Raw genomic sequence first — 15,000 nt, 5'->3', positions numbered from 1 at the left:
CACAGACGGGTACGCACGCACGCACACGCAAACGCACACGCACACACGCTCATACAGCTCACACGCTCACACACACATACACATATACACACACACACACATACACATATACACACACACACACGCACACAAACGCACACAAACACGCAACAAAATATAATGGTGTACTGTAACACTCTGACGTCGTAAATTGTTGGAAATGTCTCACGCACATTTACACCAGGTGAATTATATGCATTCTACACACACAAAAAATAAAAAAACGGAATGAAAAAAAAAAAATAAAATAAAAAATAAATAAATAATAAATAATAAATAAATAAATAAATAAATATATGAATAAATAAATAAATAATAAGTAAAGAAATACATAAATAAATATAAACAAACAAACAGATCAACAAGTAAATAAATGAAATAAAAGCAACTGAGTGAATAAACGCCATCGAGCATTTATTGTCCTTTTGCTTTAAATTTCAAATTCTCGTCAACGCGGAAACTATTACGTCTCCATACTTTCACTTCTATTAGTCTATTTGAAAGCGTTTGTGGTATAATTATGTATACAAATTATTAGTTAAACAATGTCACGTGGGTATAAAAGTAGTGGATTTAGCAACAAAAACGTTTTATAATTTGTTAAAAATATTACACGAATAACAGAAAAAATGTAAGAAATTTAAATATGTTACAGCATTTATCATTAAAGATCAATAATCTTTTTAATCAGTGTGTCGTTTTCTGAATTCTCTGTCCCTCTCCTGTCTCTCTCCTGTCCCTCTCCTGTCCCTCTCCTGTCCCTCTCCTGTCCCTCTCCTGTCCCTCTCCTGTCACTATCCTGTCACTATCCTGTCACTATCCTGTCACTCTCCTGTCACTCTCCTGTCACTCTCCTGTCCCTCTCCTGTCCCTCTCCTGTCCTTCTCCTGTCACTCTCCTGTCACTCTCCTGTCACTCTCCTGTCACTCTCCTGTCACTCTCCTGTCACTCTCCTGTCACTCGTTTCTTCCTTCCTTCCTTCCTTCCTTCCTTCCTTCCCTCTCTCCGTCCGTATGTCCGTCCGTCCTTCCCTCCCACCCTCATTCTAAATATAGGCATATGTATGTATATATGTATGTATGTATGTATGTATGTATGTATGTATGTATGTATGTATGTATGTATGTATGTATGTATGTATGTATGTATGTATGTATGTATGTATGTATGTATGTATGTATACATACATACGTACACACAAATATATATATATATCCCTCCCTCCCTCCTTCCCTCCTACGCAAAGAAAACAAAGAACAAGCGCCAAGCGATGTTTATCTGTTGCCAGGAGATCCCCTCGACACGAGTGCACAAAACGCAATGGCATCTCGTAAATCTGAACGAAAGCATGCCTGGAACCGTATGTGATCGGTCGGTCATTTATGGAAACACATATTTTCCTATTTTTTTCTTATTTTATAAAATGTGTTACGTTCTTTTCGCCTCGAATGACAAGTATCTGGCGCTTAAACCGTATGATTTCGCTGGATGTTTTCAGTACAAAGTGTCATTATCCAAGATGGTTATTTGTCTTTATATCGTTATGCTACTATAACGGTTTTCTAACTTGATGGTTTGCAAATAATAGAGGAATAAATAAAAGAAACTAGGTTTGCTGAAATGGTCGTATTTCTTCTTTATTACGTGAAAGTAGAAGCTCCCCCTCTCTCTCTCTATTTCGACTTCCCTTTCTATCTCTACTTTTGTATCCACTTGAATTTCTATTTTTATCCCTATTTCTATCTCTATCTCTATTTCTATCTCTTTTTCTATATGTCCCTCTATCTCTATTTATATCTTTATTTCTATGTCCCTCTATTTCTATTTCTATCTTTATCTCTATTTCTATCTCTATTTCTATATGTCCCTCTATTTCTATTTCTATCTCTATTTCTATCTATATCTCTGTATATATCTGTATATCTCTATGTCTATATGTCCCTCTATTTCCATTTCTATCTCTATTTTTTCTCGATTTCTACCACTATCTCTCCCCCGATTCAAATACTGTTTCAAAAGACCACTGTTCCGGCATCGCGTTCATTAAGACTGAGCCAATAAGGCGACGAAATCAATACAACGAAATATCTCTCGTCTACGGTCTAGTTTGTTCATAAGGGTGAACATGCCCAGCCATTGATTGCTGGTTTGAACTCTACGGACATCCATCCCTTTAATGAATCGCTGTTTCGTAAATTATCTGAATGGTTTATTGATCTCTAGCACTGATTCCTAAGTGCGCTGCGCTAGATTTGACTGGTGAATTCCTGATCTCATTATTCCTATTTAAACCAGTGGGAAAAGATTGACAATGCTATAATGCGATGCAGAGTAGTCTGATTTCTTGAGAAAGAATTTCGGCTCACCTGATTACCAGTAGACCATTTCTGTTCATTTCCATGATAATACGAATGACACACAGGCACACAAGCATGCACGCTCAAACACACGCGCGCACGCACGTACGCAAGCACACACACACACACACACACACACACACACACACACACACACACACACACACATACACACACACACACACACACACACACACGCAAACACACGCAAATACTTCCCCATTCAGTCCGCTTAAGATCCCATTTTTTTCCTTCCCCTGGCGTGTAAATATAACCCCCATAAACATTAGCAGAGTTCGACACCCTTCCGAATAAATTAAAAAAAGGTAAACATATAAACAACATGAAAAAAGAACAAAAAAATCATTAATTCAAGATCCATTAGCAATGAAGTCCGAGCGAAAATGAACATCTCTGCAGTTGCCTTTCCTTCACAGTGATTTAGTAAGAGGAAAATAGACATTTGTACTTGTGGTACGATGTGTATTTCTGGGGTGTAGATGCATGTTTGTTGTTGTTGTTGGAGTGGTGGTTGTTGTGGTTTGAGTGGTTGTTTGAGTGGTTGTTTGAGTGGTTGTTGTTGTTGTTGTTGTTGTTGTTGTTGTAATTGTTGTTTTTTACAGGGAAGGTGGGAAGAGTGGATGAGGAAGAAGGAAAAATTAAATATGGAAAATAGTGGAAATGATAATAAAGACAATGGTATAGAAGAAAAAAAAATTATAATGGTATAAAACAATAAGACAAAACTGCTAATGATGGTAATACTGGTAAGACTGATGATAATAATAATAATAATAACAATAGAAAATGAGATAAAATAAAATAAAATAAAAAACATGAAAATTAAAAACAAGAACAGTAATAGTAATAATACTTATAATATAAAAAAAAAATCACAATAATATTAGTAGTATCAGTGACAAACTAAGGATATTAAGATGTAATCAAACTATAATAATAATAATAAGAGTAAAGACGAATAAAGGGAAGTTATCATTCTTTAAACAAAGAAAATAACAAGAACAGACAAAAAAAGAAACAGAGCAAAAACTTAAAACCTTTAAATAAAAATCCATAGGAGCAAACTATGACAAAAATGCTTCGACGGAAATATGAAAAGAAACAAAATGAAACTTAAAAAAAAAGGCCATAATAATAAATGTAAATAAGAAACGTGGAAGATATAGTATTTATTAGCAATGAAAATAAAAAAGGGTCTTAATATCTCATTTTTTGGGGTAATTTTAACTCAGGAGGAACCCCAATGCAGCTGAAAATATAGAAGCCAATTAATATTCTCAGGTGGAACGAAGGCTAATTGAGTGTTCTAGATAGAATTCGCAAAATTAGAGACTAGTTATTAGCATCAATTTTGTGACGGCAGAATTATTTTTCCAAGTTGAAGAATCGTTTTTTTAATACTTTGCTAGAAGGTTAAATGCAAAGTTAAAAACACACACACACACACACACACACACACACACACACACACACACACACACACACACACACACACACACACACACACACACACACACAATCAATCATTCAATCATAAACTGAAGTTGAAGAAAAATCAGGAAGACGATTTATTGTGTCATAAATACACCCAATCTGGGTCACAGATTCTGAAAATTAAAAAGTTAAGCCCTTCATACGAATTCAAATTTCTTCTTAAAAAAATAAATAGGATTCGAAATCAGTGAAAAAATCAAAATAAAAAAATAAATACCGATAAAAAAAAATATACACACGACACTAATTCTAAATCCACGGTTATAATAACAATCGCTAAACAAATAAACAAAACAAGAGAAACTCACATGGCACCCCACAGAGGCCCGGTTATCATGAATCGCCGAGTCGTTGAGTTACTCTGGATGACTTCTACGTCGTCATTCCCTCCTGTCCTCGTCATCGTCGCCTGGGGGAGAAAGGAGGTCGTAAGGAAGGTTGATTGTAGTCGTGAGAAAGAGAGAGAGAGAAAGAGAGAAGGAAGGGAGGGAGGGAGGGAGGGAGGGAGGGAGGGAGGGAGGGAGGGAGGAAGGGAGGGAGGGAGGGAGGGAGGGAGGAAGAGGGAGAGGGAGAGGGAGAGGGAGAGGGAGGGGGAGAAGGAGAGGGAGAGGGGGAGTGGGAGGGGGGAGGGGAGGGGGAGGGGGAGGGGGAGGGGGAGGGGGAGGGGGGAGGGAGAGGGAGAGGGAGAGGGAGAGGGAGAGGGAGAGAAGGAGAGAGAGAGAGAGGAGAGAGAGAGAGAGAGAGAGAGAGAGAGAGAGAGAGAGAGAGAGAGAGAGAGAGAGAGAGAGAGAGAGCGGGGAAGGGAGGGAGGGAAGGAGATGGAGAGGGAGAGGGAGAGGGAGAGGGAGAAGGAGAAGGAGTGGGAGTAGAGAAGAAGAAATAGAAGAAGAAGAAGGAAAAGAAGAAAGAGAAGGGAAAGGAGGAGGAGTAGGAGGAGGAGGAGGAGGAGGAGGAGGAGGAGGAGTAGGAGGAGTAGGAGGAGGAGGAGGAGGAGGAGGAGGAAGAAAAGCAATGAGGAATAGGAAAGTTGTTGATAAAAATGATATTAGCTGATTATAGAGTCTAAATGTAAAACAACGCAATTATATAAAAAACAACAACACTAAATTATAGCCTAGTAATGGTAATGACAACCCATATAAAATCATTCTCACCTAATTTACCTTAAAACCGTCTTCTTTCATTTACCTGTCATGACACAATACTTCCCCGTCATAAGGTCAAAACCTCTTACACGTATCTCCGTTATGTCATGTCAGGCTATACAAAAGAAGTGCCGGTGCTCAAGGGCATATATATATACAAATTTATATGTATATATATGCTATGGAAGATCGTGTGAAAGGGAGATGGAATGCCATGGGAAAACAGGTCATGAACGAGCGTGGAGAGGTCATAGGGACTGGAAGTAGGTCATGAACAGTGCGTGAGACGAAAGAGTCAGAATAGTAACTTCTTGAATGAGATGGTCAGGCATGGGAATTAAATAGTCTTAAAGGAACGAAAGTGGAAATAGAAAATACTATGAATAATGATTCTAATATAATATTGATATAACTAATACTATCCAACACATACCTTTTGGTCAAAGAAATGTCTCTTACAATACGAAAGAACACGTGCTATATAAAAGTACATTAAGACTATGAAACCATGCAATATACGAATATACTAGCCGACAAGCCTATATCTGGCCAGTACACTCTATACGTCTGAATAATGCACATAATATCGCTATATTAAACTTAATATTCCATAGCATAACCCAAGTCTATATAAAAAAAAATATATATATATAACTACGGTACACAAGAGATATTCTACAACGAAATGGAACAATAAGCACGTACAAGACGCAAATAAAAACAAAAACAAACAAAAAATAAAATAAAAAGGGCATTTCTTGGTCTCAAGGTGGGGCGGGGGGCATAGGGTAGGCTCTAGGATGGAGAGGGAGAGGGAGGAGAGGGAGGAGAGGGAGGGGGAGAGGGAGAGGGAGAGGGAGAGGGATGGTGAAGGCTGTTTGTGACCCTTATATATTGCTTTATTTACATGTGTGTGGATGTGTGTGTGTGTGTGTGTGTGTGTGTGTATGTGTGTGTGTGTGTGTGTGTGTGTGTGTGTGTGTGTGTGTGTGTGTGTGTGTGTGTGTGTGTGTGTGTGTGTGTGTGTATGTATATATATACATATATGTATATATATACTTATATATGCATATATAGGTATATATATGAAGCTAATACATAAACACACACACACACACACACACACACACACACACACACACACACACACACACACACACACACACACACACACACACACACACACACACACAAGCACAAGCACACACACACACACAAGCACAAATACACACACACAAGCACAAACACACACACACAAGCACAAGCACACACACAAGCACAAACACACACACACACATATATATATTTTTTTTTTCTTCTGTCTTACCTTTTTTTCTTTTCTTTTTCATTCTTTATTCATCTATCTATTTGTGTGTATGCATGTTTGTGTTTGTACGTTCGCGTGACTGTGTACTGTGTAAGTAAACATTTGCTTTCCTCCTGCTGAATTAGTCACTAACTGCTCTGAACAAGAATCGAGACCGTCCTGTGCGTGACAAACAAGCGGGAGAGGAGAGGAAAATGCTTCAAATGGAGTAATTGATAATGATGATAATTATGGTGTGAATGATAACCGTCATAGGAACAAAGGCAGTAACAATAGTCGAGGCAGGTTTTAAAAATAATAGTAATACTGATATTAATAATGTTAATAATTGTAATATTGATATTAATAATGGTAATAATAGTAGTACTGATATTAATAATGGTAATAATAGTAATAATGATGATGACTGTAATAGTAACACTAGTGAGGAAAATTATGGTGATTTAGAATAACGACATTAGTATTAGTAGAAATAATCATGATATCGATAATATTAATGATGATGATGATAATAGTATTGATAATGATAATGATAATGATAATGATAATGGTAATGATGATGATAATGATAATAATACAACTACTAATAATGCTATCACCATGATTATTACTAATATCATTACTATTACTGCTATTACTACAAATAATAATAACAACAGTGAAATTAACGATCCCCTCATAGAAAAAAACATACCAAAAAAAACAAAAAAAACACCACAATAAACGCAAAACCCCCCCTAAAAAAAAAAAAAAAAAAAAAAAAAAAAAAAAAAAAGACAGGCCTATCGACGGACTCACCAGATAGTTCTCGGCCTCGAGCGTGAACGGGTCCGGCTTCGTGTTGTCGGACGCGGCGATGAGCACCGTCGGTTTCTGCCACGTCGCCACCACCCAGCCCCCGGGGACAGCTCGCATGGCCAGCGACGCGGAGGGCTTCACGTCTACAGGGGGGAGGAAGATGGGGGGGGAGATGGGGGGGGATATGAGGAGAGGAGAGGAGAGGAGGGAGGGAGGGGAGGGGAAGGGAGGGGAGGGGAGGGAGGGGAGGGGAGGGGAGGGGAGGGGAGGGGAGGGAGGGGAGAGGAGGGGAGGGGAGGAAGGAGAGGAAAGGAGAGGAGAGGAGAGATGAATGAAGAGGGTGGAGTGAGTGAGTGAGTGAGTGAGTGAGAGAGAGAGAGAGAGAGAGAGAGAGGAGAGAGAGAGAGAGAGAGAGAGTGAGTGAGTGAGTGAGGAGAGAGAGAGAGAGAGAGAGAGAGAGAGAGAGAGAGAGAGAGAGAGAGAGAGAGAGAGAGAGAGAGAGAGACAGAGAGAGAGAGAGACACAGAGAGAGAGAGACAGAGAGAGAGAGAGACAGAGAGAGAGAGAGACAGAGAGAGAGAGAGACAGAGAGAGAGAGAGAGACAGAGAGAGAGAGAGACAGAGAGAGAGAGAGACAGAGAGAGAGAGAGACAGAGAGAGAGAGAGAGACAGAGACAGAGAGAGAGAGACAGAGAGAGAGAGAGAGAGAGAGAGAGAGAGAGAGAGAGAGAGACAGAGAGAGAGAGAGAGAGAGAGAGACAGAGAGAGACGAGAGAGACAGAGAGAGAGATTGCGAGAGAGACAGAGAGAGAGACAGAGAGAGACAGAGAGAGAGAGACAGAGAGAGACAGAGAGAGAGAGACAGAGAGAGAGCAGAGAGAGAGAGACAGAGAGAGAGAGAGAGAGAGAGAGAGAGAGAGAGAGAGAGAGAGAGAGAGAGAGAGAGAGAGAGAGAGACAGAGAGAGACAGAGAGAGAGATTGCGAGAGAGACAGAGAGAGACAGAGAGAGAGACAGAGAGAGAGATTGCGAGAGAGACAGAGAGAGACAGAGAGAGAGACAGAGAGAGAGACAGAGAGAGACAGAGAGAGACAGAGAGGGAGACAGAGAGAGAAGAAATGAGAATATCCAAATTAGTAAATATCACACATACAGAATATATATTTAATGGTGAAATGCAATGAGACTTGCTAACTGAAGTATGGGATTTATCCTCAACATAATAAGGGGTTTTACATTTCATATATGGAATAGATATGCACAGATGAAATATTACAAAGCATGCACCTTATATTGTTCAAATAATGAATTAGGAAAGTTAACCCCTTAAAAAAAGGAGGGAAAAAACAGAAATATCCCTCCTTTCCAAAAAAGAGAAAAAAAGAATACAATAAAATGATAAACAAATAAATAATAAAATATATAAATAACCAATAAATAAATAATAAAAAAAATAATAACAAAAAATAATAAATAAATAATGAAGACAAAAAATAATAAATAAATAATAAAGACAAAAAATAATAAATAAATAATAAAAACAAAAAAATAAATGAATAATAAGAAAAAGATCAATAAAAAAACAAATATAATAAGTAAATAATAAAAAAACAAAAAATGAAAAATAAACAATAAAAACAAAAAATGATAAATAAATAATTAAAAACAGAAGATGATAAATAATAAAAACAAAAAATGACAAATAAATAATAAAAACGAAAAATGATATATAAACAAGAAAAAATATATATAAATAAACAATAAAACAAAAAAACGAAAAACAAAATAATAAAACATAAAAAATAATAAACTAATAACAAACGAAAATAAACAGAAATAACAAAAAACAAAAACAATATCATAAATACGACTCCCATTCCTGAATCCACAATTCCACAAACACGAAACACGCGAATCCCTCCCGCCCTCCACCCGTGACCTCGACTGACCTTCGGGGCAGCCCAGAACCTCGAAGCGAAAGCACTTGGTGTCGTGACCCGGCCATCTGATGTCCGTGGGCATGGAGATCCTGAGGCGGCGGGCGGGCATGAGCATCCCCAGCGGATGGGTCGTCACCTTGCCGCTTTCTCCTCGCTGGTCGTCCGCGAGGAACTGAGGGTGAAAATGGTTAATGGTTAATGGTTAAAAGCAAAATAAATGTGCTAGACATCTAAGGTCTTGTAGAACTATAGTAAATGGTAGTGAAGGGTGGTTGAGTTAGTGATTAGTTGTCAAAGTTGGGCAAAGGAATTGACGAGTAAATGGGTTAAGGTTGGGTAAGGTAATGTATAGGGGTTAGATCAAGTGAAGGATGTATATGCATTTGAGGAATGAAAACAGGTTGTCAAAGCAGAAAGTGTGAGAAGTTGTGGGAGGGATCACGAAAATCGGTCCCATTTGGCTGGGCTAAATAGATTATTTAAGAATTTTGTAGAGATGGGGGTAGTAGAAGGACGGGGACATGTGGAAGAGGGAGTAGTGTCGAGGGAGGTAGTGTTATGGGGAGGTGGACAATAAGGTTGTAAGGTAGTAATAAGGGAGAATGGGGTAGTTGATGAAGAAGGTTGTGGGGGTATAATGTTGAAGTTGAGCATGTTGGGAGTAGAAATGTCTCCTGGGGTGTTGATTAGGGTGGATACTGTACTAGTCGGCATTGAGGAGGGGGTATTAGTTGTAGTGTTCAGAGCTGTGGTCAAAGGAGAGCCTGGGGTCAGGGAATCGGGCGAGTTTGAATTGATGGAGCTATTTGATGAAGAGGCAATTGCCTCTAATAATGGTATGGTTAATGGTTAATGGTTAATGGTTATTCATTGTTGGCCATGATAAGCCTGGAGTATATTGGGGAGAGAAACGGTCCACCCCTCAGGGTCGCTTGAGGGGTAAGGGCTAGACAACTAAAGCAGGGGAATACCGTGCCAATGGCTCCCTCAGGCCGTTCAGGACTGGCACAAATTCAGCCTTTCATCCTTTCAGCACGGCTCTCACACCTTAGGAAGTGGATAGTAGAAGGGGTTGGTGAAGGGACAGAAAGGAAAAAGTAGGAGGGGGAAAAAAAAAAGAAAAAAAAAAGACCATGCAAAATTTGTTGAGTCGAGGGCTGAGTCCCAAGGTTGGGGAGTTCCCCAGCATTGGGTCCCAGTCTCCGCCTCCTAAGCGGATTGGGGGGGCTGAGGGTGAGAAAGGATAAGGATAAGTCCGATATGCGATAAGCTGAGCCTCGCCCGGGCTATGCCCATGAGGGGAGCCCGGCCTGTGTTGACTAATGCCGACTCGCTAACATGTGTCAGCTGACTCGGCTGAGCTGAGTCCTTACCCGCCGTGGTGCCCAGCCACAGCAGGAACCTCCAGGCGACAATTGCAACTTCTCGCGCCTGGATACGTTACTGTACTAGCCCGGAGGCTGTGAGGAAGGGTAGTAGGGGGCTTTTCAAGGGATGGGGTCGTTGGGTGGGGAATTGGTGCGTCTCGGTCGGTCTTTTTATCATTTCTTATTTCGCTGTTGTTGTAATTCGTCCATTTCTTTTTTTTTCTGTGAGAGTGAGAGTGAGAGTGAGAGTGAGAGTGAGAGTGAGTGAGAGTGAGAGTGAGAGTGATAGTGAGTGAGAGTGAGTGAGAGTGAGTGAGAGTGAGAGTGAGAGTGAGAGTGAGAGTGAGTGTGAGTGTGAGTGTGAGTGTGTGAGTGAGTGTGAGTGTGTGAGTGTGAGTGTGTGAGTGTGTGAGTGTGTGAGTGTGAGTGTGAGTGTGAGTGTGAGTGTGAGAGTGAGAGTGAGTGTGAGAGTGAGTGTGAGAGTGAGAGTGAGAGTGAGAGTGAGTGTGAGCGTGAGTGTCTGGGAGTTTGAGTGTGAGTATTTTCTCATTATGTTTGTTGAAAGAGTGTCAGGCTTTTATTTTAGTTTTCAGAAGAAAAAAAATCTCACTTTCTTTCGCCCTGATCTTTTAACGTAAAGGAAGTTTCCATATAACGTGTACGTGTGATCCAGAAGCCCAAATAGACTCGGCATGTTTTTCTTCCAAATATATTTCCCGTTCGCTATTATAGTGCGTTAAATCAGGGTATGATTACCTTAATATCTGCGATTGTTATTAACTTTGGGAAATATTCTTTTAGATATTTTTTTATCCCCGTCTCGGTGTCTTAAGAGATGGATGATTTTTAAAGTGATGTTTGCTAAGACCTGTAAAATAGGTTTTGCTAATTTTTGGGAAATACGTTTTCTTTATATCGGTTGGGGTTTTAACAATAATAAAGTATTTACTTCCCTATTTTTTCAGGAATAGATTTTTTTTTAATTTTGTTTTTAAGGGAAAAAATCTTTGTCCTATTGCTTTATTTTTTTATTATTTTTTTTTCTTTTAGAAATTATTATTCTCCGCCTTATTATTATTATTTTTTTCATTGAATAATAGTCCCCTGTCTTGTTAGGCTTTTCGAAATAACTCTCCTTCGCCGTGATAAGTTCTAAGAAATGGATGAGCGTTGGTTTTATTGTAAAGTTTGTGTTTCCTTCTTTTGTTTTATGGCGTTGGCTGTGAGGAAGGGCGAGTTTCTGGTACTGATACATTTGATATTGGCTTATTGATTAAAAACAGTTTTTGGAATACTGTTTATAGTTTATTCAGTTGCCATGTTCATTATACCTCCCCCTTCTCCTTCTCTTTTTCCTTCTTTTTTTGTCTCTCTCCATCTCCTTCTCTCTCTCTCTCTCCTTCTCCATCTTCTCTTTCCTTCTTCTCTCTCTCCTTCTCTTTTTCTTTCTCCTTCCCTCTCTCCTTTACCTTCTTTCTCTTTCCTTCTCTTTCTCTCTCCTTCCTTCTCCTTCTCCTCTCTCTCTCTCTCTCTCTCTCTCTCTCTCTCTCTCTCTCTCTCTCTCTCTCTCTCTCTCTCTCTCTCTCTCTCTCTCTCTCTCTCTCTCTCTCTCTCCTACTCTTTCTCTCTCTCCTACTCTTTCTCTCTCTCCTACTCTTTCTCTCTCTCCTACTCTTTCTCTCTCTCCTCCTCTTTTTCTTTCTCCTTCTCTCTCCCCTTCTCCTTCTCGATCTCCCTCTTCTTCTTCGCTCACCATTCACATTAAGACCATTACCAATATCAAAAAAAATCATCAACTCATTTATTTGCCCGAGACTTAATTAAAAGCAAAATAAAAAAGGTAAATAAATATGAAGAAATGCAAACAAATGACCCAAATGTAGGTCTCTTGTCAAATACATCTTAAAAATAAGTGTATAATCCAATAAACACGAATATAAGTAAAAGTAAAGTTTGAGTAAAGTGACTCACTTAATGCCGTGAGTCATCATCTATTAGACGGAACGGTGTAGGTCAGTCATTAATCATTATACAGTGTGGAAATTATTGATAAATGTAATTAATGTGAATAAATAATGATACAGAGGAAGATGTTACATAATACTGGGTTTTAAAATCTTCATCGAGATAGTCGCAGATTGAAGATTGGAAATGGAAACGTAGAGTAAGATCCTATGCTATTCTATATTTAATTCCAAACTTTAGAATTCATTACCAATTCATACCTGCCCACGACCAACCTTTTCCTGAATTCGTGAAGTGACCCATGTCTAAATCTGTTACGTAATAGCCTTTTTTTTTTTTTTTAGTCAGAACTTTAGGGGGAGTCATGTATGAGGGGAAAACGAGGGGAGTCAAGTTAGTTCGTAATTCGGGGATGAACAGGAAGAAAAAACGAGGAGGAGGGAGAGCAGAAGGAGGTGTGTTTTTACGGTCTGTGCGTATGTTTGTGTATAGTATGTGTGCGTGTACAGTAGATGTATGTATGTATGTATGTGTATGTGTGCGTGTACAGTAGATGTATGTATGTATGTGTATGTGTGCGTGTACAGTAGATGTATGTTTATGTGTGCGTGTACAGTAGATATATGTATGTGTATGTGTGCGTGTACAGTAGATGTATGTATGTGTATGTGTGGACAGTATGCATGTCTGTGTGTACAGTATATGAAGAGACCAATTTCCCGCAAATGCGTTTATCAAATGCTTTGTTTGTTTAAATTTCAATATGCATTAACGTGAACATATCACTAATTGTAAGTTTAAACTAAAATATTATTGGTTTCAGAACCTGCACATGTGCTTGTGCGCGTGAACGTATGTATGTACGTATTTTCGTTCGTATGTATATATCCACACATACACAAAACCTCTCCATTTATTCTCCCCCTCCCCTCCCCCATCCGCCCTCACCGTCATGGGCTCCTTCCCGCAGCAAACGTCAAATTCCTCCCCCGCTGTCGACGTCGAGTTCAGGAGACTGAAGCCGATGTGTCTGTTGTAGAGTTCGTCGAAGAGGTTCAGCGGCGGCCCTTGGCTCTGGAGCCCTGCGAAGGAGAGGCGGTCAGAGGGCTGGTTGTGGGGTTGAGGGAAACGCTGATTTTCAAGGTTTGTTGTTTTTATCATTACTGTTGTTGTTGTTATTGTTATTGTTTAAGGTTTGTTGTTTTTATCATTACTGTTGTTATTGTTATTGTTATTGTTATTATTATTATTATTATTATCAAAATTATTATTACTATTACTATCATTATCATAATCATCATTATCATCATCATCAACATTATCATTACCATTACTATCATTATTATTATTATCATTATCATTATAATCAATTTCATCATTATCATTATCTTTATTATGATTATTTATATAATCATAACCATAATTACCATTATTATCAATATCAATACTATTATCATTATCATCACCATCATAATGATCACTGCTATCATCAATAGTACTATAATGATGATGATCGTCATTATGTAGCTTCCTACGACATACATTCCCCTCTTACAACTTACCGGCCCTCCCACATACCTCACACAACATACCCTCCATCCAACATACCTCACGCAACATACCCACCCTCCAACATATCTCACACAACATACCCTCTCTCCAACATACCTCACGCAACATACCCTCCCTCCAACATACCTCACGCAACAAACCCTCCCTCCAACATACCTCACGCAACATACCCTCTCTCCAACATACCTCACGCAACATACCCACCCTCCAACATACCTCACGCAACAAACCCTCCCTCCAACATACCTCACGCAACATACCCTCCCTCCAACATACCTCACACAACATACCCTCCCTCCAACATACCTCACGCAACATACCCACCCTCCAACATACCTCACACACCATACCCACCCTCCAACACACCTCACGCAACATACCCACCCTCCAACATACCTCACACAACATACCCTCCCTCCAACATACCTCACGCAACATACCCACCCTCCAACATACCTCACACAACATACCCTCCCTCCAACATACCTCGCGCAACATACCCTCCCTCCAACATACCTCACACAACATACCCTCCCTCCATCATACCTCACACAACATACCCTCCCTCCAACACACCTCACGCAACACACCCTCCCTCCAACATACCTCACACAACACACCCTCCCTCCAACATACCTCACACACCATACCCACCCTCCAACATACCTCACACACCATACCCACCCTCCAACCTACCTCACGCAACATACCCTCCCTCCCACATACCTCACACAACATACCCTCCCTCCAACATACCTCACACAACATACCCTCCCTCCATCATACCTCACACAACATACCCTCCCTCCAACACACCTCACGCAACACACCCTCCCTCCAACATACCTCACACAACACACCCTCCCTCCAACATACCTCACACCATACCCACCCTCCAACATACCTCACACACCATACCCACCCTCCAACCTACCTCACGCAACATACCCTCCCTCCTACATACCTCACACAACAT

General features: G+C 39.8%; 1 protein-coding gene across 4 annotated transcripts in view; it reads right to left on the bottom strand.

Moving 5' to 3' along the window:
* Positions 1 to 15,000, bottom strand: part of LOC125031408 — a 102,628-nt gene that overhangs the window by 26,077 nt on the left and 61,551 nt on the right. For all 4 annotated transcript variants that reach the window (XR_007115484.1, XR_007115486.1, XR_007115485.1 and 1 more), the window contains exons 4-7: positions 13,401 to 13,534; positions 9,130 to 9,292; positions 7,182 to 7,324; positions 4,220 to 4,320 (exon numbers count right to left, since the gene is read on the bottom strand). Coding sequence is in view for 1 of the 4 variants with exons in the window: in XM_047622123.1 (XP_047478079.1) it covers positions 4,220 to 4,320; positions 7,182 to 7,324; positions 9,130 to 9,292; positions 13,401 to 13,534 (541 nt within the window). In the remaining 3 variants the exon portion in view is untranslated. The remainder of the gene's footprint in view (positions 1 to 4,219; positions 4,321 to 7,181; positions 7,325 to 9,129; positions 9,293 to 13,400; positions 13,535 to 15,000) is intronic.

The sequence above is a fragment of the Penaeus chinensis genome, chromosome 13 (genome assembly GCF_019202785.1).
Source record: "Penaeus chinensis breed Huanghai No. 1 chromosome 13, ASM1920278v2, whole genome shotgun sequence".
NCBI lineage: Eukaryota > Metazoa > Arthropoda > Malacostraca > Decapoda > Penaeidae > Penaeus > Penaeus chinensis.
This window is presented reverse-complemented; position numbering and strand designations above follow the sequence as displayed.